The 23605-nt window shown below is 34.7% G+C and overlaps 1 protein-coding gene across 3 annotated transcripts in view; it reads right to left on the reverse strand.

Annotated features, from left to right (window-relative positions):
- CSMD3 (CUB and Sushi multiple domains 3) overlaps positions 1 to 23605 on the reverse strand; it is a 1201062-nt gene that overhangs the window by 325703 nt on the left and 851754 nt on the right. For all 3 annotated transcript variants that reach the window (XM_035011782.1, XM_035011781.1, XM_035011780.1), the window contains one exon: positions 376 to 545. In XM_035011782.1, the coding sequence (XP_034867673.1) occupies positions 376 to 545 (170 nt within the window). The remainder of the gene's footprint in view (positions 1 to 375; positions 546 to 23605) is intronic.

The raw sequence follows: 23605 nt of genomic DNA on the forward strand, positions 1-23605 counted from the left end.
CAGATATCAAAACTAAAATAAATAGTCAGTATATTTCTTAAAGAAATGACCATTCCTGTGTTAATTATGCTTTATATATATGATTTATTGAATATTAGATACTTGGCATGAAAATTCTTATTTTGGTGTTTTAAAACATTAAAATTTATGTATCATAAAATAAACATATCTGTATTATAAATAAACATTGGCAACAAGACATTTATCTCAATGAAAGTGATAATAGGAAAATGGGAAATAATGTATAATTGAAATCTATGAATGGCAGAATCAGCTTATGGTTGATTATACACACACATATATGCATATATATGTAGTAATATATACTTAATGACTAAAAATGATCAAAATACAAGTATTTTTTAGTTCACCTACCTTAAGAACATCTCCTTGTGCTAAATGAAATGTTCTGGCTGAAATATTGATTCCCTTTCCTGCTTGAACCTGAATACTATAAATGCATTCATGGTGGTTTTCATAGTTGAGTGGATAATTTGGCGAAAGCAAAATTCCTTCATTATTTGTTGCAGATGCACCACATTCAGCTGCAGGTAAAACAGAATATTGAAGCACAGTTTAATAGAAAGCATTATCATTTTCAAGTAATGTAATGTATGGAAGTGTTAATGCATTTCATTTTAATTAGAGCCTAACAGGAAAATGATGTACAAAATGGTTGTGTGTTGTAAATGATTCATTCCCTCTCAAATAATATATGGGAAGAAGGAACAACAGTCCATGGACAGGACATTTGTACACAAGTAGAAATATACAATAGTTTTAGTATTTCCCCCCTGCCCCCCGGGATAAAAGGATAGCATGGAAAAGGATGAGAGCAAAAGATTTTCAGGACGTATTCTAAGTTTGTAGATTTCTGGTTAATTGATTACCTTTAAATATACAATTTATTTCTTTTAAAATATATTAAAAAAAGGTAGAGTGATCAATTTTTAGAATGATTCTTATTTGATCTTTTTATTTTTACCTTTTTTTGAATTTGACTCCTTTTCCTCCCAAGAGTCAACATTCCTCTGACCCAAAAACTTCAGGAACAAAAAGAGAAATAAATACTACATTGCCTTTGAAAACTGATATAGCGGGTAAAATCCATTAACCAATAATTGTAACAAACTGGGCACTTTTGAAAAATGGATCACCTTTCCCATTTAAAAAAATAAAATAAATTAAGGCATTCTTATAATCAGTAAATGGTACTGCTAACTCTCCTGGATTAACTTTGTAAAATTTGAGGACATGTCTAACTACTTAAATTGGGAATTTCTCAATTTTTTTCAAATTTAATTTTAATTTATTACTTTAAAAAGCTTGTAGCAATATTACAAAATCAAACAAATCCTTATAAGTCCCCAAACATAATACTTTTGTCTCAGAAATTCAATGAACTCAGTTTTCTATCAGATCTAATAACTTGCTTCATTTTACCATGCCATAGGCCAGGGAGAGTTATATTTTTCAAAGGCTTAACTTATCAAAAAAATAAAGCAAGTCATTATGTTCCAGAAAAAAGATTTTTAAAATAATAATTCATGAGAATAATCATAGGAAATATATAACAAAGTAAAATATAATGAATTGCTTTAACTTTTAAATACAATGTTTAATGCTTAAACATTAACAAAAATAAGGCAAAAGAAGAAAGCCTAATGAGAAAATGAAAATGATCAAAATGAAGCATTCAGTATCATAACAACATAGAGTGAAATAATAATAAAAACCAACGATGTGTTGCTAACAATCAACCAGTCACATGAAGAACTGCCACACAACGGAGCTCCTCCAAGTTCCTTTTAAAGTAAAAGTAAAAAAAAAAAAAAAACAAAAAAAACTCCCAATATTGATTTAAGTTGTTTTCATTTTTATGTAAGCATGTTCAAACATAAAATAAGTTCTTGTGCTTATCGCTGTACACAATTATAATACCAAAACATGTTTAAAAATATAGGAATAAAGCTACACAAACAGTAAAATTTAAAATAGCAACATGTATCTAATGTGGCGTAAGATTTCATTCTCAGGAAAGCAAATTGCCCTTGGCAATGTGGATAAGGAGCCAACTCCTGGCATACAGGCTTTTGGAGTTTGCTTTGCCTTTAAATACACTATGCTGTATAATGATTCAATTCTTCCTCATCTTATCCCTCCCTAAAGGGCTGAGAAACTTTCATCTGCATGGTACAGTATGATGCCACGTGTCCTTCACTTAGTGCAAAAGAATAATTTACATTTTAAATCTGTCTCATTTCCTTCTCACTAGCTTATTAGAATCTAGGTATACTTCCGGGGAATAAAGACAAATGTGTCAGACCCACCCAGATGATGCAGAATACATATGTATTTTTATCAGTGAGATTATTTATTAGAGAATACACACAGTTTTAACTGTTACAGAATCATGAGTTCTGAGAATACATCCTTGGATGTCAGCTTGGAAAACACCGATACACTGATTAGGCACTCAGGCTTTAAAATGCAGAGATTTAGTTTTCAAAATTAAGTTCTATATTCTATCTATATGGATTTGGCAAGTTATTTATTCTCTCTAAGCCTCAATATTGTCATTATTTCCATGAAAATAATAATACCCTCCTCAGAAGGATGTTTTGTTTGTATGTGTGAGTTGATAATATATGTAGAAAATATATGTAGAGCATTTAGCACAGTGCTGGAATACAATAAGAGCTCAAAAATTAAAGCTATCACTATGAATATTTAAGTGTTAATGCTAATGGTAGCATTATGTGCCATATACAGAAAAAGAGTTTTAGGATATTTACATTGTCCCCAGTGTGACTATCCAGGTGTAGAAAGACATTTATGTATGTAAAAAAGCCAGAGGACTCTTCAAAATTTTGGAGAATCACTTATAATACTAAAATTATTTTAACAACTTGTATAAACTGAACAAAACAAACAAACAAAAAAACCTGTCCCCCTCCAAAAGACAAAGCAGTAAGTTACTTCATTACCCTTGAAAATATACTAGTAATTTATTGTTAAGTTCTCAACATTTGAATGGATGGTAAGTGCCTTCTGCCATAAATATTGTTGGGCCTATATTGTATAATTTAATGGAGATTGGCTTTTATATGAAAAATAACCTGCTTCTGTTATATTTTAGTATTTCAGTTGGTTTAAACGGCTATAAGTGATTTTCTGGTTGGTGGAATAAAATCAGGACTTAAACCAGAATAGAAAAGTTAAGGAAGAAAATTTGGATTAAGTTAGTACTTTTGCATTGAATCATGACCATTGCATTTGCTCAGAGCAAAATGAAAGCACACTGCCCCTTGTTGAAAATGTACTGAGCGTTTCAAGAGACCGATAAAACATTAAATCAAGCATGGGGTGCATCTTAGCATGGAGCCTTGTGTGACTACATGGCCTCCATACCCATGAAGCCAATTCTGCATTTTTTTCCTCACAACAACTCTGCAAGGTAACACTTACTTTCTCTAATTTTATAGATGAAGACTCCAGAGTGAGCTTTCTTGCTAAAATCAGTGTGTATCAGAGCTGGGATTTACATCTGCCATTGCCCATGGGATTAAAATTATAAATATATAATTTCTCTTTCAGATCAAAATACTTCTTTAGTATGACAGGAGGCATTATTAATAATTATCCCACACAATGGATGCAGATTGAGACTATCCTAGATAAACTGGTATGCAAGGTCACTTTTTTCTTTATTCTTTAACAGTTGTGTACACTATTCCATTAAAAACTAAGAGGATTCTTTTATGTGGACTTGTGTGTGTCCTGGAGGTAGGAACATATTCACCCCACTTATAAATTATTAGAAATAATTGTTAATGTTCAGAATGATGTGTCATTCCAAGGGAAGATCTTGAAATGTAAAAAAAGAGAATCAGTTCAGAATCTTCCACTTTTATATACAGGAAAGTGAATAAATCAATTTTTTCAATAAGAGTCTTAATAAACTAAAGAATAAAGAGGAATGAGTTAAGGAGGAACTGATTTCACCACAGTACTAAACTCCAGGAGCTAGGTGATTAATAAAAAAATTATTTTTACATGTAATCTCATCTTTGATTTTATCTTTGAATTTCAAATATACCCCAAGCTAGCTCACGAGTACCCAATGTCAGATGAACATTTGCCCTGTACAAGCTCTCTTCCTATACTCCAGCTACAGCTCTCTTGCTTGCCAACTGGAATCAAGGGAGATCTAATGTTGAAATTAACAACAAACTTTGCACAGTTTGACCATATGCTCATGTCCAGCAATGAACCTGTTTCTAGCTCTGTTGTGTAATAAGCTGACACGGTGATATTTTCCAAATGCAGGTCTGATCTTATACTATGTGCCTCAAGTATACTCACCATCAGCGCGTCTAAGTCCACAGAATGTCATGTTAAGACCATGTATACTGTGAATCCAGTCTTCCTTTCTAGCTGTTGCCCACCTTTCTTTCCCAGGGACCTCGCAATTCAGCTCTCCTAAACTACTGGCCCTTTGCCCTGGTGTCATACTCAGCCTTTATTAACGCTGCTGCTTTCTCCACATGTAAGCACCACCTCGAGTTCCAGGGGATGTGATTTCAGGGCCCAAACAAAGAAGCAAATGACTTGCTATGGAATTACACTGTTATGGTTCTTCCCAGCATCACGTGGGTGTGATGGCATACGAAATACATGAAATGATGTCACACTGAAGAATCAGGGATAATTCTCACAAATAACAGTCATGGCTATAATGTTCATGAATGTCCAGAAAAAATACCGTAACTACATTTTCATTGTAGAGGGCATGAATATCACAGCAAGTTTTCACAAAACAGACTAAGAATGAGAAGATATAGAAGTACTGGCAAGCTATGATCGAACATTCTTCAGATATGTTCAAATCACCTGAGGAAAAAAACTAGCAGCAGAACAGCTAGTTCTAAGAGAGAAGAAAGATGGTTAGTTGATTCTGGCAAGTTAAGTTTATATAAAGAAACATCAACTACACGGGAAAGAGCAGTTTGAGTAAAGGAAGTCCTAAAAATCCAAGTGAGTCGAAAACCTGTCACCATTGCCTGGCCATAGTCACATTTATGGAGAGTATGTACCTGTCACTGAACAAACACAAATCTGAGACTCACTACATCAGGGCAATGCCAGGGTTTCCAGGCAGGTGCTGTAACAAATTGCACATACAATGTAACAATACAGGAGAAACATTGATCTTAATAAAAATAAAGCTATGGGGTCATTTTAAAATAAACAATTAATATTTTTGCTTAACCGCATACCTTAATAGAGAATGCATACTAAGATATTAAAGTGGCTAGAGGCAGATAATAGAATGCTCTGATTTGGGAAAAACACAAATTGATTCAATTAACAGATATTTATTAAATCCTTATATGTTACCAGGCGTGAGGTACAGTGTTGAAACTCTCATCGAACTCATTTTATGACAGAAAAGACAGACGTTTACTATATAATAATTCAAATAAGTATATAATATGTGAAAACACATAATGGGGAGCCCTGATTTGTTCTGAATAAAGTCAAGACTTCTCTGAAGGACTGAAATTAGTAAATTAAAGGCGACAAGAGAAAGCAGGTTGGCAGAAAGAATATTTCAAACAGAAGAAACATTTCTGAAAATATCATGGGGGTGAGGGGTTGTGACAGGTTCTGGGAACTGGTATGGGAGAGGTTTTATTTGTGCAAGTTTGAGCTGGAGGGAGGTCCCTCAGGATTAGAGTTTCTTTTGTTGTTTATCTGTTATGATAGGGGAAAAAATGTTTTTCTTAGATGTGTATGAAAGGGGATGTCAATAGATGTGAACTGCTTGTTGCTCTTGTCATGGGGGAATAGCTTTGTTTTTAAGCCTTAGAAAGTCAGTTGAAGAAGATGAAGAATAGAGGAATAGACTGAACGAGACTTGTTCGTAAAATATTTGAGATTTGGGGTCAGAAAACGATTGCTTCATGGTTCAAGGGTTGCAATGCTTCCTTGAAGTATGGTAAACACACTTTTTTCTACTGTAACATAAGCCCAGTGCTTTGTTTCCTTCATGGTTTGGTCTAGAATAAATTTTATGTTCTTGATAACTGATGTCGTTAATTTCTAAAGCCTAAGTTTGTTAATATGACTTTCCTGCAAAATAATCAATGTCAAAATATTAATAGATGGTAATGTTTCCTCTCTCTAATTTGAACTGGGAGGTCATCTTTAAATCATAGGAATTCATGATATAAAAAATATTATATAATTTAGCAGCGTATTCGGGAAATATTTTTGGAAATTAGGCCTTTAATACTTCTTACCAAATATAAATATTTTCTGTGCCATCTCCAACCCAAATACTATCTGTTATGACACCTTTATTTTGTGAAAAACAAATCCTAGTCATATAAATATTTTTATTTAAACATACAGATTAAGAAATCTATGCAAGTTACTCATATGAAACTCTTTGCTGAGCTGAAAATGATATGTTGATAAATGTAGCCTTCCTTGGGTTGGAGTAGAAGAGATATGTGTACTGGAATCTGTTGGTAAGAGTACTGCTACAGTGAGGAATTCACTAGAGCAGGGATATCCATTGAATTTCAATTTTTTCTTCCTTACTGAAAAACAGGACAGCCCATGCATCATTAATCTCCATTACTAGGGTAAGAAAATCTGGTAGTATCTATTGCGTGCGTACAGCAACGTATTTTCAGATAAACTGGTAAAATGCTTTTTAGTAATTTGGCTGGGAAATTTGACAAATGTCTATGATCAGTGAAGTTTGCAGTTATTTTTAAGAATTTGCTTTGCAATTGAATCTCTTCTTTTAGGCTATTTTGATAGCACCACGGGTTATTTTAAAATTGTTTTGTGAAAGCAGTTAAAATAAACTTCACTCAGATAATTTGAAAAACTTTGAAAAATTTCAAACCCAAACACATGGTACGCTAAGTCAAATAGGTTGTTGCATTAAGAAGAAATATTATTGTTCATATGCTTAATTATTAACAGAGGAAAAATAATGGTGATGATTGTGTTCATATAGAAGGGTACGGGGGGGTGGCATTCAAACTGTCAAATCCAAATCAACCACTTATGTCATGTATGTAAATTTACTTTTTTTTTTTTTTAGTTTGTAATCAGTTATTGAGCCCATTATGTCCCAAATCTAATTTCTACTTTATTTCATCAAATTAAGGCATCACTGATTTTAAAAAGGCACCATTATTTTGTGTCTCTAAGAAAACAAAACGTTGCCAATAATCTATGATAGCCATTGATTGTGACATACCTACTAATTTCAGAGATGTTAATTTTTTTGAAAGGTGAATCTAAGAAATTGTGAAATGTGATGAAATGTGTTAATAAGATTGAATACATTCAGGAACACTTCTCTTAATATGCCTTTATGACTTGACAGTATAAATAACACATGAGTTCTATAGAATTTTTTTTGTCAAATTTTTTTTCTCAAATAAATGCTTAAATAAAGCTTAGATTCTCATAAAGTGGTGGAGATTAGGGGGAAGAGAAGTGTATTAATCTTCTTATGCTACTGCTAAAAATATAAGAATCCATTAGTATTACATGTATAAAGTCTGGGTTTCCTTTCCTTCATTGTTCTTAGACAGCAGTGACACTTTACTGGATTTCATTTTTCCTTTTGCCAGTCTCTTCAAATATAATGCATTTATACATTATTATTATATTATTATATAATAATTATATAATAATATTATTATACAGTACAAACTACTGCTTGTTAAAGTTATTTAAAAATCAAGAGTTTCTAAAAACAGATTTCCATTGGAAGAAATTAAGTTAGAATTTGTTATTTTTCTTCTTAAAATTTCATTTTAATGCATTGTCTATATTCATTTTTTTTAAAGATTTTATTTATTTGGGAGAGAGAGAGAGTGAGAGAGAGAGCGCAAGAGGGGGTAGGGTTAGAGGGAGAAGCAGACTCCCCACCGAGCAGGGAGCCCGATGTGGGACTTGATCCCGGGACTCCAGGATCAGGACCTGAGCCGAAGGCAGTTGCTTAACCAACTGAGCCACCCAGACACCCTGCATTGTCTATATTCATTTTTACCATGAAAAATCTTGGCAATCATCATTGCCATGCAGAATTATTATTTTATGAATTAAAGTCATAATTAAAGAGCATAAGTTCAAAACTTCATTTTTATTTTTTAAAGATTTTATTTATTTACTTATTTAAGAGAGAGAGAGTGCATGCATGAGTGGGGGGTGGAGCAGAGAAGATGAAGCAGACTCCCCACTGAGCAGGGAGCCCCACACGGGGCTCTATCTCAGGATCCTGAGATCATGACCTGAGCTGAAGGCAGACGCTTAATCAACTGAGCCACCCAGGTGCCCAAAACTTATTTTTATTAAATATATAATTTTCTGCCAAAAAGTGTGGAGGATTTCCTATAACCTGACATTGTCCTTTCATGCTTCCTTTACTTCTATAAGCAGTATTCAAGGTCTACTGTGCTCAGTTTATGTGCTCATTAAAGATAACACTAACAATAATATCTATGGGTATACAAGATGCTGCATTAGGTCTTGGGGATAAGGTTCTTCTCCTCATGGGATACGTGGTCAGAAGAGAGACAGACATGAAAACAGGCACAGCACTAATGTATAATCTTATGTATACTTAGGAGAATCGAATGTATATTTAGGAGAGCAACCAGTAGTTCACGTGCTTTTCTAAGAAACTCAGACCTCAGACTTTATCATGTAGGCACTAGAGATCCATCAGATAGTTTTAAGAAAAGAAAAAGATGATCAGATTCGATAAACCCATTAGGGCAGCTCTATGGGGAATGGATTACAGCCCTGGGTTCCTAGAGGCAGAAAAACCTAGAGAATGTAATTGTAGAATGTCAAACAGGAGATAGTAAGGGCTTGAACTAAGGTGATGGAGGAAGAAATCGAAAGTAAAGGTTCTAGAACTTGGAACCCATTTGGGAGTGGAGAATAAAAGAAAGCGAAAGGTAGAGAAGATAGGAGGAAGAGTGGCTTTGAGTGTGTTGATGAACTTAATTTGTACATGGTGAATTTTCTATGCCTGTGGGATATCATGTGGAAAAGTCAGCTAAGCAGCTAGACATGCTTATATTTACGGGATTGCTAGTGTAAGCCACAGACAAAAGGCTGCATCCAGGGATCATGAATGAATAGAGAAGAAAAGCAAACTAACACCAGAATCCACTGGAGCCTCAGAGGCAAAAGGACATTCAAGGAAGGTGCTTTCATGAAGGAGTAGGGAGGTTATAGATTCAAGGAGATTGTCAACAGTGTTAAATGTCAGAGGGAGTTCAATTAAGATGAATACTAAGAGTTCACTGCTTTGGCAATTAAGAGGCTGGGAAGAAAGGGAGTAAGACAAAGTCTTTAATGATAGTGATGGTAAAGACAAGTAAAGAGATAAGGACCGCCAGGGGTGACACAGGCTTGAAGGCAGAGTTCTTTGTGGTTGTTTGTGGTTTTTGCTGTTGTTGTTATTTTGGTTTGGTTTTGTTGTGAATTTTAAAAGATTTGAAGATGTTTAGATTATAATAGTACGGAGATAGAGGTTCAGAGGGATTTTCAAAAGCTGTCCCAATTCTGAAGACCTAATAGTCTAGTATCCTAAAATAGACTAATAAAGAAGTCAACTTGGGAAAATCTGTATGATTTTTATTGTGATAAGTGAAGATGCAGATTTAAATTCCATGTACACTATGATTATGGAACAACATATACATAAGAAAAAAATGCTACAAGGATATAGCAATAAATTCTTTAGTAGTTTTCAGATAAATGACCTAATATTTAAAAATGCACTGAAAAAATGTGATCATTGTGCTTAAAATAGATTATTTTGTTTTCATTATTTTTTGAAGATTTCATGGTGGGCTGAGATTGTTACTGGCTTATAATGATAAGACTTTTAAGCATATATTTTACTCTTGACTACCTCATTTAATTCAACTGATAAAATAATTGATACAAAAATTATTGGTGTTATATCAAAAATGTTTGTATAAAAATACTCCTACCCCACTTAAATATATTTCACACATTGTTATGATACAAGAGAAAATAATCCTTTAGGCAATAGTAATGTTTTTACATTTCCTGGTAAGTTATTTCAGTGAAGGGGACCAAAATTGTAGTAGTAAAGTATTCTGAGAGTAAGACAACAACTAATAATATTTCTGATATCCCAAGATTCTAATATACTTTTCTAGACCCTGTGAAAGCCCAATAAATACTGTTAACTCAATAACAAGGCAGAAGGAATACTAGAATAAGAGAAACAAGTTATTTTTGGAATAAAATTATAATAATAGTGTTTGTAGAAAACAAGAACAAAATATTATTCTTTCATCTAATAGAATTTAACTGCCCTGTATGTTATATGCAAAGCTCTATATATGAAGGGGATATACACAATAACAATGGTTAATAGCATTTAAGTGCTTCCTATACTAAGTACCTTATTTATACTTTTCAGTGAAGTGAGCCTGTGTTTCTAAAGAGAACTTTGAAGACAGGAGTGACTGAATAAAGCTACCCAAGATCACAAAATTGGTAAAGATTCAAACTCAGATCTGTTTGTCTCCAGACCCCAAACTCTCAACTACTAGTTGATATTTCCACTGAGAGATGAAGAAGATACAAACTACAAAAATCAAGGCGGGAACTGCATAAATTACTATGCTACAAAGTAGGGGGTATAAAAGAACTGATAGTATTTATAGCTTTAAAGGAGAGAAAAATCCCTCCTTATGGAAAAGTCAGACAATGCCTCATCAACAAGGTAGTATTTTGGTTGCACTTTCAAGGGTGGATAGAATTCTGATGGACTGAGAGGGGGAAGGGAGGATTTAGGGAAAAAAAGATAACTTCACTGAAGAATATTATTAATTTTCCTGAAGGTGAGGGAAGAAGAGAGGTAAGGTAGGAGTAACTTTTAATTTTACTTAGCCCAATAGGTATGTATGTATAAATATAAATCTCCAGCTTCAAAATAGCCTTGGGAATTTGCTCTCTGCAATGTGTTGATTAAATACTTAATTTTTTTTTAAGATTTTATTTATTTATTTGACAGAGAGAGAGATAGCGAGAGCAGGAACACAAGCAGGGGGAGTGGGAGAGGGAGAAGCAGGCTTCCCGCTGAGCAGGGAGCCCGATGTGGGACTCGATCCCAGGACCCTGGGATCATGACCCGAGCCGAAGGCAGACGCTTAACGACTGAGCCACCCAGGCGCCCTAAATACTTAATTTTAAATTTAATCTTAAACCATAGGTATCAGAGATGTTCAAAACATGTTTCCTATTTGGAGGTTAAAATGCAGTATCTTTCATCTGAAATAGTCTCAGATTAAGTATAAGCTTAATAAAGTTATCTACTGAAACAGAAACAAGGGGAGTTGGAAAGGGGAACAGATAATGTCTTCTTTGTACATTTTCCTCTATTACTTTTTTGTGAGCACTGTCTAACATTTTTTAATGGAAGGTTAAGAAAGCAAATAAGGCACACGTGGTTTCTTAAATATGAGGGTGATTTCTATGATATTGAAAGCTCCCTAATATGTAATTAAATGAACCAAACATTACAGGAAACAAAATTTTTAAAGTATATAAAATAGCACATTTACAGAGGGGAGTGTATAATATAATGAATGTGTTAGGAGTATGTTAGCTAAATTAAGTATGGTTAAAAAATATAGTTACTTTATGAGAAATAAAATCTCCGTTAAACAAATGTAGTTATTTAAGCAGGATTATTGATTCACATTTCATTGTATACATAAAATAAACATTATTTTAGTATTTGATAAGTCCAGAAATCCTTAAGGACTGTTTCCAAGGCTCATCTCCACAAATATAATCATAATTAAGCTTGGCATTTTTGTAATGAATTTCTGGCATGATCTGTTGATCCTGCCCTAAGGTCTAAGTTAAGGCCTTTGTGAGCAGAGGGAGAGTCTTGTTTCTCACACTTAAACACTGTAAAGGAACCTCAGCAAAAAGTAAAGGAATGTTTTGGTCTCTTAGAACCTTTTATCCTTTGGGTAACATATATAATCTCGAATCTCTGATATTTCCCTAGTTTCCATTATCAAGTTTGAACTGCCAGTGGGCAGGATGAGACATTCTTAGCTCTTTGAAATCCAAGTTGCTGCTGATTTCTCCATTTCTTCCCTTCTTGCTGGTAATAATGAATAATTTTATAATATGATCTGATTAACCAATAAATAGGTAGCCTAAAGTTATTTTGACTAGTGACTTTCCAGTTCTGTGGAAGTCATAAAACATTACCTCCCAAGTCTCTCAAAAAACCCACAGAAACTAATGAGGAAAGTCCCTGGGACTGACTGCCACCTCCCCAGCAGAGCATCATCTGATTCTCATCTTGTAGCTACACTCTGGGGGCTGATGAAAATGGACTTCAGAGAGGCTATTGGGCCTGCAATGGTGGACTTTTCTTTAACCAATGCATGAAATGTCAGGATTTCAAATTCAGGGAGAAGCCTCATGCTTTCCTCCTCAAACTGTATTAAAATGCATCTTGCTAAGTCCTCAATAGTTATATTCATATCCTATAAAGCAAGATATATTCAATTCCTGGAAAATGTGGCATTTTAGATGAGTTTTTAAGATATCAGTGATTTACTATGGATTGAAACATTTTTGCAAATTGAACATATCAAGAGAAACAAAATGTAATATACTAACAATTTAATAATTCCTAAATAACTTTTCAAAATAAGAAATTTCAGCTCAACTTCTAAGGTTTCATGGAGATAGAATGACTGATGAATGCCACTCTCAATCCAGATAATTCTCGACTTTACCTGTGCTAATCAAGAGCTAGAGTCCCAATCCTAGACTATATATATGACAGCAGGTACATCTTCTGGATGTTTAATAACTTTCTGAGCATAGGAAACATGGGGAGTATTTACATTCTATGGAATGTACCAAATTAATCCAAGGAAATGAATCATCCTGGGTTTTGCCACTTTAATTTACTAATCAGTTATTGTCTTCTTTATATTAGTGGCAAAAAGAGACAAAAATATCTTCAGAAAAGAGTAGTCTAATTTTGAACAGGCACTTAGGATTACACACACACACACACACACACATCCAGAAATTTAAAAATAATTCAAAGAATCAAACTTAGCAAAATAGCTAAGTATTGGCATTGCCAGCTTATGTTTTGTTTCAAGGCATGATCGTTAACAGACTATTGGTTTTGGAAATGGCTTTTCCATTCAAACTAGATATGAATCATTGGTACTAGCATGGTATTTGTTGCTGAAAACAACACATGTTGGGTCATTTCATACTCCCATTACAGATTCTAGATAATGAAATAAAATTCAAATGTGTCTTCTTGTGTCTATTGGACAATAAGATTGCAGACAGAATAATTTGTCAATATAAAACATAAGAAATTCACATTTCCCTTAAGTGACAGAACTCTAACCATCTAAAATATAGCACCTTGAATTAAAATGTTACATTTTAAACATCTGATAGATGGATAGAAATTCTAGTATGTAACAGGCACTCTGGGAGTAGAGAAGAGTGAGATAAACAGATAGATGAAAAGATAAATTGCTATGCAATGTGCTAAGTGCTATAAAACAAATATAAACAAGTTTTGTGGGAGTACTGTGAATGGAATAACCAATTTTGCCTGTAAAAGTTGAAGAAAGCCCACAGAGAAAATGAAACACACAATCTGCTAAAACACTGTACAGTGCTTTTGCTTTTCTAAGAAACATCTCATCTCATTATGTTCCTCATGTTCTTCAGAGGCATTATCAATCAGCTGTAACAGATATATAAACACATTAATTTTTATTTACATGATCTAATGCCTGCATGAATATGAATAAGAAATGATCCCACTTCCCTGGTCTTTACTACACCAGTTTCTTAGGAACCATGGATGGGTTGGAGATTCCTTGGAGATCTTTCACCCTATATAGTAACTGTACATTCTCTGTCTTCTATATTAATGGGATGTAACTAATAAATCATAAAAATTTAGGGCATAGGTTGCAGTGTAGAGAAATATGCCAGGAGATTATAAATCCTAGGACCAATTGGAGAATGGCGACTTGCCCCTCCTGTTTCCTCCATAGCAACACTACAAACTTGCTATTGGTAGGGGATCAGTGTCCATTGGGAAAAGATTATAAAAGAGGGGCAAACATATTACAATCCTGCAGTGTATAATTTTAGACAGTACCAATTATAAACATATCAAAATTTTTAATCTGTAAAGTCCATGTGTTCTAAAACTGATTGCATGAAAATGGTCTCTAAACACGTGGTTTGAGTGTTCTTCTTGCATATTGTTACTGAAGATGCCTTTTTCTTCTTCTATCAATGTTTGTTATGCTCTGTTTTTCTTTCCTTGCTCTTATTTTCTTCACTACCGTTATTACTACAATAGAGGTTTTTTATTTCATTTTGTTAGTTTGCTTGCTTACTTATATTTTTTATGGAAAAAGTACTTTATAAAGCAAAAATTAAAAGAAGAAAATCTTGTAGCAGGTCATGTGTGTGGAGTTTCATTTTATATAAGCTTGAGTTACACAAATTTGAAAAACCTTAAAAATTCAGATATTAACAAATCCTTACTTTATGGAACTAACTTTAATTTATATAAATAATTCAATTAAAAAAATAAAGAATCCCATAATTTCAAAGCTGTGGACCAGATAGGTGGTAAACCATGTTTATTTTGATGTCACATGGCCTTCCCCTTTGTTTTAACTGAAAACACCTGCTTTCCTTTGGTACACTATCCTTTGCATGAGAAATACTATGGCATGATTACAATGCATTCCTTCATTCGTCTTACAAATATTTATTGTCTACTAGTATGTACCAGTAGATACTATTATTTTGCACTAGAGATTCAGCCACACACACGCACAAAAGAGAGAGAGAGAGAAAGAGATGAAAATCCTTATTTTCATGAAGCATCTATTCCTGTGATAGGAGACAGAAAACAAACAAGTATAAATAAATAAATTAAATAATAGACAAGATGGTCATAAGTGCTAAGAAGAAAAAAGCAAATTAAAAAAGAGCGGGGCTAGGAGGGAGATTCACTGAGGGTAGTCTTTGAGAAATTACAGTTGAGCAGAGAACTGCAGGAGGTAAAGGAACAAGTATGTCATGATATAAGGAAAAACATTGTGGGTAGAGCGAATAGCAAATCCAGCTGGGGATTAAAGCAAAAGAGAACCCCTATTATTCTAGATTTGTAAATTTTAAGAATTCTTTCCCTTCTCTTTTTAATTAATTACTACAGGAAATACATGCATGATTTAAGACAATTTGAATTGTGATATCTTCGGGAACATAACCCTTGCATAAAATGGGATGATTTCATATAACTTGTTTTTTTTTTTTATTTCTCCAAATTTTTATTTAAATTCCAGGTAGTTAACATATGGTGTAATATTAGTTTCAGGAGTAGAATTTAGTGATTCATCACTTACATATAATATCCAGTGCTCATCACATCCAGTGTCTTCCTCAATACCCATCACCCATTTAACCCATCCCCCATCCCATCTCCCCTCCAGTAACCCTCAGTGTGTTCTCTAAAGAGTCTGTTTCCTGGTCTCTGTCTCTTTTTTCCCCCCCACCTATGTTCATCTGTTTTGTTTCTTAAATTCCACATATGTGAAATCATATAGTATTTGTCTTTCTCTGACTTATTTTGCTTAGCATAATACTCTCTAGTTCTATCCACATCGTTGCAAATGGCAGGATTTCACTCTTTTGACTGTATAACTTCTAAGTGTTAAAGTTTCTTTTCTGCCTTCTTTGCATCCTATCTCAGTGAATATCAGCCGAATGGCTTGCTAATACAAATAGTACTACAGATGTTTTCTGCTTTTTCTTGAGACTGGTCTTTTTCAGGAGCCATTACCCCTAAATAGAACATTTTCTCTCCCATTCACGCACATTCCCCCACACACGTAACTTATGCTTACTCAATCCCTTAGTCTCAAATATAGACCATTTTCTCTGGGGAAGCCTCTTCTGTTTTAGAGCATTTATCACACCCTATTAAAATTGACTGTTTAACTGTTTATATCTTCCTCAGACTGTTAGCTTTTAGAAATCAAGTAACTTATCATTGCCCTGGGACAATGATACCCTGGTTGCTTAACACAGTGGTTGGCCCAGAGTGGATAATATTGAGTGGATACTCAGTAAATTTACACTAGTTAAAATAGTACTTTAGAGTATTAATCTTAAATTAGGTTTCATATTCTTTAAACACTAGGTTTAAACTTTAAAAAATACATTTAATAAAACCAATTGTTACTCTCCAACCCCAGGAAACATGAATAGAGATAGATGTTTCCCCCTTTATGTTTATAATTATTCCAATCTCCAATAGACAGTTTGGGAAATGAATTAACTCAATAACAAATTTTATGCTGAACCATGAGAATAACAGGGGTGTATTTCAAAAATTTAGACATAAGTATATGAAAATGAATTAACAGCAATGTGCAAAAGGTACCATTTGTGTAATGAATTGGTTCTTAAGAAGTTTTGGAACACTCAAATTCTAACCCTGGTGACAGGTACCTAAGAGGGATATAAGGAATGGGATTTAAACTAAAAACAATTTTAATTTCTAACTTTGTATCACTCTTTGTTTGAAACAGAATATTTTAGAAGGAAATGGTTAATTGTAAGTCTAGAAAAGAAATTCTAAAAAAAAAAAAAAAAAGATTGGGCTGTCCATGGAGCAGATACAGAAGACCTTTGTAACAGAAGTCAGTTCTTCAGGAAGTTGTGACTGTGTGTATGTATGTTTGTTGGGAGGAGGAGATTGGTTAGGGGACCATTGGAAGCTCCATCATGGCCTAGAGGAAATATCCTTCTGGACAGTTTATTTCATTTTGCTCTGACTCTCAATAACTAAGCCACCTTCTGACTACTGATTTGGTATCCCTGGTAACCTGATGTCAGTAAGACAGGATAATGACTATGAATATTGTGATCATTAGAATAAAATGTATCCCTCTTCTAATAAATCAACATGTTTATTTAACTAATTTTGTCTGGCATGTGTGAATCCATCTAGCAGGCTTCACAAAGTTGACTTCACACCCTGCAATCTGGTTCTGAATTAGGGGACTTTGCCAAGATGACGCCACCTTTTGAGGCCTTAACACAGTGGTCAATGAAGTTGCTTCTTCCTATGACCACACTGCACATAAAGAGAGTGGGTTTTGGAATCAGATTGAACATCCAGCTTTGTCATCTGGAAGCCAAGTGACTTTTGCCAACCTTGTTCATCAGTTTTCTTATAAGTAAATTAAATAAAATCTCTCTTATAGTAGTGAGAATTGGAAATCATAAACTTAAATTGTCTAGAACCAGGCTGGACACAAAGTAATCAATAAATGACAAGTAGTAGTAAGAGTAATAGTAGTAGTAGTCATCATCCTCATAGTACTTTAGTAGTAATGTTGCCTTTCTCTAATTGCAGTATCAGGTTTTTCTAAATATTGCTTATGGTGCATTTTGTAATCAGAAGTATTAAAGACAAACACACAGCACTCATTGACAGGCCCAGAATGCACTGCAAATTATACTGTGTGAAAATGATTAATTGGAATTTAGAAATTGAATAAAAACTGAAAAGAGCCTAGTAGTATATTTAATTAATCTGCTAATGGTCATTTATATCATATATACAACCTTCATAAAATTGCTAAGCATAGAATAGAATAATTAAATTTAGAGATACGCTGCAATAATTTTTGGCAATTAGACTTTTTAATTTATGTGGAAGATTACTTAATATCTTAAATTTCTTTAGAAAAATCATAAATCAACAAACTGATTTTAAACTAAAATAATGTTACATATATATTTGTTAGATTTTTATCATTTGAGAATCAGAAGGTTATGATTTGAAGAGGACTGTTTAACTCTTTTAAAGCATAGCATTCATGTTAAGACCTCAAAAGCATGCTCTTCTCTAACATACACTACAAATATATTATTTACTGATAGCTTGGATAACAATACGTTTTATAACTTCAAAGTTTTCTTGAATGATATAATTTGACTTATTATAAAAAATAATTCTGTGTTTTGCAATAACCTACAACAAATTAATTTTTTAAATGTATTTCCTGAACAAATTGTGAGCCGATACTTGAAAGTAAAACCTTTTTTTTGATCATGCAAAATGTAGCATACCAAATTCTATCATAAAACACATGAACTTGAACTGTCAGAACCCAATAGATGAGATTAATTTAGTAGCTTTGAACCATGACAGTAGAGTGTTTCACAAAAGTTGAACAAATATAGGCTTATGTTCTCAAGAGTTAACCTACCAATAAAACCTAAACACATTTCCTGAAATGCCTTTTTAAATGCCCATAGAAATAGTCATGAAACTATCGAACCTGCGAATTTTAATTGAGAGTTTGTTGATCTTTCCAGATAGTTAAGACAGCACAGTAATTGGAACCTAGAAGCAAAGCATGCAGAAAACTGCCTTAACCTGAAGCAAGAAGATTCAAATAAAAGATTTTTACAGCCACTCTGGACAAGACGTAGAAATATGTATATGTCATAAAATTTAGCCAATAATGTGACTACTAATCGCAAAATCCATAATAGGTTGTCACAAAATGTGGCTCTTAAAGAAAGACAAAATTACAACCTATAGTACAAGCTATATGAGAAAGACCGCTGGTATTCTGGAGACAGTGCTGTGGACATGTATCTGTTGTCCCTATAGATACTGGAGCTACTATAAACAAAATATAACAAAGGACCAGTGAAAATAGTGTCTTTCTGCTATATAAATTTTATCTGTACGAGAAAATAATATTTATGTGAGCTAAGTATCAGTCTTGTTTTTGTTGGAAGGCCCTAGCAATTGATTGTCTCTGGAACTAAGGAAAGAAAATCCCATTCCCTGTTTATTTAATTTGAGAAGCAGATATTTCCATGAAGAAGGACCATGAAGCTTCTTTGAGCTACCATTGAAGTGGTAATATTTGGGAACTTCACATTCATTAACTAGAGCCACAGTATAATATAGTAATAAAGGTGAGTCTAGAGTCAGAATACCTGGGCTCTACCTATGTGACCTCAAGCAAGTTACATAATCTCATGTGTCTTCATATATGAAATAAGGATAATTGTAGTACCAAATTTATGGTTGTTGTGAGGATTAACATATAATGGATTTGGAACAAAGCCATGTACCTGGTAAACACTCAACAAACGATTTCTACTATTGTGTCATTTTATCCTCATGTATGATGTAGGTATTTTCTAGTGTTGTTCCATTTTGAAGGTATGGAAATATATGACCGCAACATACACAGTTTGAAAATGCCTGTTACATATATTCCTACCTCACAGTGCTCCCACCCTATAAGATAAATAACCTATAGATATTTAATAGATGCCTGCATTCAGAGCATTGCTTTCATGAGTAGGGCACTGTCAAGTGGTCAAGCAGTCCCTCAGCAGCAGTGCAACTGCTAATAAAGGCACAAGGGTCACTTCCGCAGCTATTAAGTTGGCTTGCCACTCTTCCATGGATCGGGCTGTTAAGGAGACTGCAAGCCAAAACGGATTCAGCTCATTACTTACAGACACAGGAAATTCAGGATTAACATGATGTCATCTTCTTGTATGACTTGTCCCAGAGTATGACATCAAACCAAAGAGGCCAGATGACAGATGGCATGGGTTTTAGGTCACTCTGCCATTGATGAGCCAACTCCAGATTAGAGCCAGGCAGTTTTAAAGGCTTATACAAGAGCTTGCAAATGTATCTTAAGACGGGAGCAGCAAAAGGTCCTGGCACATGTGAAACTAGGGAGATGAATGAAAAATGGCCTGGTGGCAACTCCTCACAGGCCTGCTTTTCTCCCCTTATTCCTGAAGAACCCCAGGACATTCTGCAAAGAGTCAAGGTCAGACTGCACATAGACCTCACCTACATGACCCACACGAGAATGTGCAAGGTCTTCAGGGCACCCACTACACAGCAGAACTGTTTTTCTTGCAGGCTTGTTTACCTTAAAAAATGATAGTAATACATGTGTAAAATTTGACAACTAAATAATATAGATTAGGTATAGTTGGCTGAGGAGTAGATTAACAATAACATACAAAACTTGACCTTCCATGTTCCAGCACAAGGAGGAAATAATATGATTTAGAATTTTTTTTTCTTGGGCGCCTGGGTGGCTCAGTTGGTTAAGCGACTGCCTTCGGCTCAGGTCATGATCCCGGAGTCCCAGGATCGAGTCCCGCATCGGGCTCCCTGCTCAGCAGGGAGTCTGCTTCTCCCTCTAACCCTTCCCCCTCTTGCGCGCTCTCTCTCACTCTCTCTCTCTCTAATAAATAAATTAAAAAAAAAAATCTTTAGAATTTTTTTTCTTATTTAGGCAAAACGTTGACACCCATGTTTTAATAGAAGTCAGATGATTTTATTTTTTTACATTAAAAAAATGACTTTTCTAAACATGCATACTTCTGGCCTAGGCCATTATTAAAACAGAGTTAGAAGGAACATGAATTAGAGTTTGAAGCACAAGTAAAGTCTTTGCAATTTGGGGGTAGATTATGTGTAAATATGCTGGGGAGAAAACAACTTGCAATAGCTAAGACTATTCAGGTTCATTAGTAAAGCACACAGTCGTTTCAAATCTGTAATTTTCTCACTGAATAAAGAGTCTCTCTTTTTTGTTGTTGTTGTTTAAAAGGACATACTCCACATTGATCCTTGAAGGTTGGAAACTAAAAATGTCACATTATGTTAAATTCCATGGCCCAGGGAACATGCGGGTAATCTATCCTTTCTCTGGCTTTCTCTGAGTCAGATCCTGGGACCATTACATAGACTGGTGATTTTCAATGATTATGATTTTTACCGTCTATCCCAACATAAACTGGGGATCCCTTTCTACTCCAAATCTTCAGAATAAATAAACGATGTGTGGAACAGGGAGTCACTAAAAAAAAACTTAAGTATATGTGTTTACCAGACCATTTCTGGGCCTTCAATTCAGCCCGTGTAGATGTAGAGAGAACCTTCACTTTTCCTTTCCTTCAACTGCTGCCAGTGGGAATGAGCAGACCCACTCCTTTATGCACTGCTTTGCGTCGGTGCATTTATATAACAATGGAAGAAATTCCTGGGAGAAAAGATCATGGAACCCGATAGCCATCAGCTCTCTATTCCAACTCTGCCTCTGAGGCTGACATATATAAAAATGCCTGATGAACTTGAGTGGTCCTAGTTGCGGCCCCACTTCAGGAGGGGAAATCTGAACAAGAGCTCAACATGAGGTTAGGAGGGGATGGCACCAGTGAACTAGAGGCCTGAGGCGAGTGCAGAGTTGGGGCATTCCCTACTGCGGCAGGTGCTGAAACCCAACTGCCTCGGCTACCTCAGAGCAATGGGTTCATGTTGTGTAAAGTAGTTACTGGTGAACCTGGAGTGACTTCTGACAAAGAACTCTAACACTTAGGGCTCAGCTTATCTGTAAAATACTTCTGGCAGAGTCTTACACAAAGGTAATCACTGTCTTCCCTTTCAAGCAAGAGGGTTTTGCAGAAACAAATGGTTCAGCTTTGTTTTTGAAGACTTTGGCTTTAACTTTGGCTTCCCTCCACCCACCAAGCCATTTAATGGAGCAGCAGGTCTGGGAAAACCTTAATTACAGGAAAATTTTCATAGTCACACACATACTTTTTTTTTACAATATACTTTCTCACACAATATTCTCTCACAATGACTTTATCCCCATTTCAATTACAAGTTAGTTAGGCCAGAGTACTAAGTGACTGGTTCAAGACAACATTAGCTCATAAGTAGTAAGTCAAGACTTAAATCCAAATTCTCAGACTTGAAATTTCCAAATCTTCATACAATGCCAATTATTTATAAGCAGGACCATGAAGTGATTAAATAGTAGTAACCAGGAAAGTAGGGAAGGAAAGTAGCCAATGTATGGATTAAGGGTGATACGAAAAGGAAGACGGACCTCCTAACAAGAGAAAGTTAAGACTACTGAGGAAAGTGCTCTGGAGGAAGATAGAAGGGTTCCCTAGGGTAAAAACAAAAAAACAATGTAAAGATACTTCTTCCTGCCTAAAATCATGGCCTACAGTAAGATTCAGACTATGAAAGAATGGCTGTTGAGAGCAGAGAGCTTTCATGTTGTAAAGGAATCACCCAGGGGACTTCCATTTCTTATAGCTATGAAGTTGCTCAAATTGAGAAGTAGCAATTAGGAACAGAAATAGAAATAGAACAAGAAGTAGAAATATGGTTAGTAAAATCGACTCAAGACAGAGGGCTTATATTTTAAGGATTGATATTGTGTCTTTGAAAAGAGAAACTGCAACTTTTCTGCAATCAGAATACCAGCTGGAATCATCCCAAGCCAGATTTACTAATGGAGCGTAAATTTCAGGACCCTTCCTTCCAAGGCTCTGTGCCTAATTTTACATTAGCAATTGCATTATTCTTCTTAAAAAGGTCTCCCAAAGTTTTTGAACTTTACCCCAAAGCCTAGATCTACTTCCAAAAACAACTAGTCCCATCTGGACCATTATGAAGTATAGACACAGACGCTCTGAATTGGCAACAGGACAAGGACCATACAGAAAGATGGGGACCCAAATTGGATGAAGAAGGATTAACTAAAGTTATTACTGGCTGTAGGTTTTACCAATATCCTAGAGAGCAGTGTTAATACTGAACCACTCTGTAATCATCCCTGCGTATATTACAAGATACATTCACACTTAAGTTAATGCTTGCAACCAGTTCTTCTGGGGCTCTGTTCATTTCAAATAATTCTATTATTTGTATCTGTATTTGGCTCAGATCATCTTTATATAAAAAGGCAGATGAATCAAAGTGATTCACAGGCCCTGGAATCAGATTGGGAGCAATGATTTCTGATTCCTTATCAACTGCATGACATTTTATTTAACCTCCCTGTGCTTCAGCTCCTGAATCTACAAAGTGAGGATTATAATGGTGCCTACATTGGATTGCTGTGAGGATGACACATATGTGAAATCTTAGATCAAAGCTTGGTGTGTTATTAAGTGCTCAACAGATGATATTCATTCCACTGCTTTCTCTGCAATCCTCTCAAGTAGCCGCTGTTTTCCCTCCTGTACTCCGGTGCCTGGAGGAGCAGTAGGATTGCTTAATTCTCCTCATTGCTTACTCCTTCCCCCATTCGAGGCTTTGAATCACATATTATCAGAATGTGGGTCTCTTGTTGCAGTTATCCACTACTCCCTTCATTCTTGGACTGGATTTAAGCTCCTGGTTTACTGTCACTCTTTCAAAACACAACTTCTGTCTTATTTCTTGGTGCTTTCAATATTTTCTTTTCTTTTTCTTTTTTCTTTTCTTTTCTTTTCTCTTTTCTTTTCCTTTCTTTTCTTTTCTTTTCTTTTCTTTTCTTTTCTTTTCTTTTCTTTCTTTCTTTCTTTTCTTTTCTTTTCTTTCTTTCTTTCTTTCTTTCTTTCTTTCTTTCTTTCTTTCTTT

This window comes from Mirounga leonina, unplaced genomic scaffold (assembly GCF_011800145.1).
Source record: "Mirounga leonina isolate KUSES-001 unplaced genomic scaffold, KU_Mleo_1.0 Mir_165, whole genome shotgun sequence".
Classification (NCBI taxonomy): domain Eukaryota; kingdom Metazoa; phylum Chordata; class Mammalia; order Carnivora; family Phocidae; genus Mirounga; species Mirounga leonina.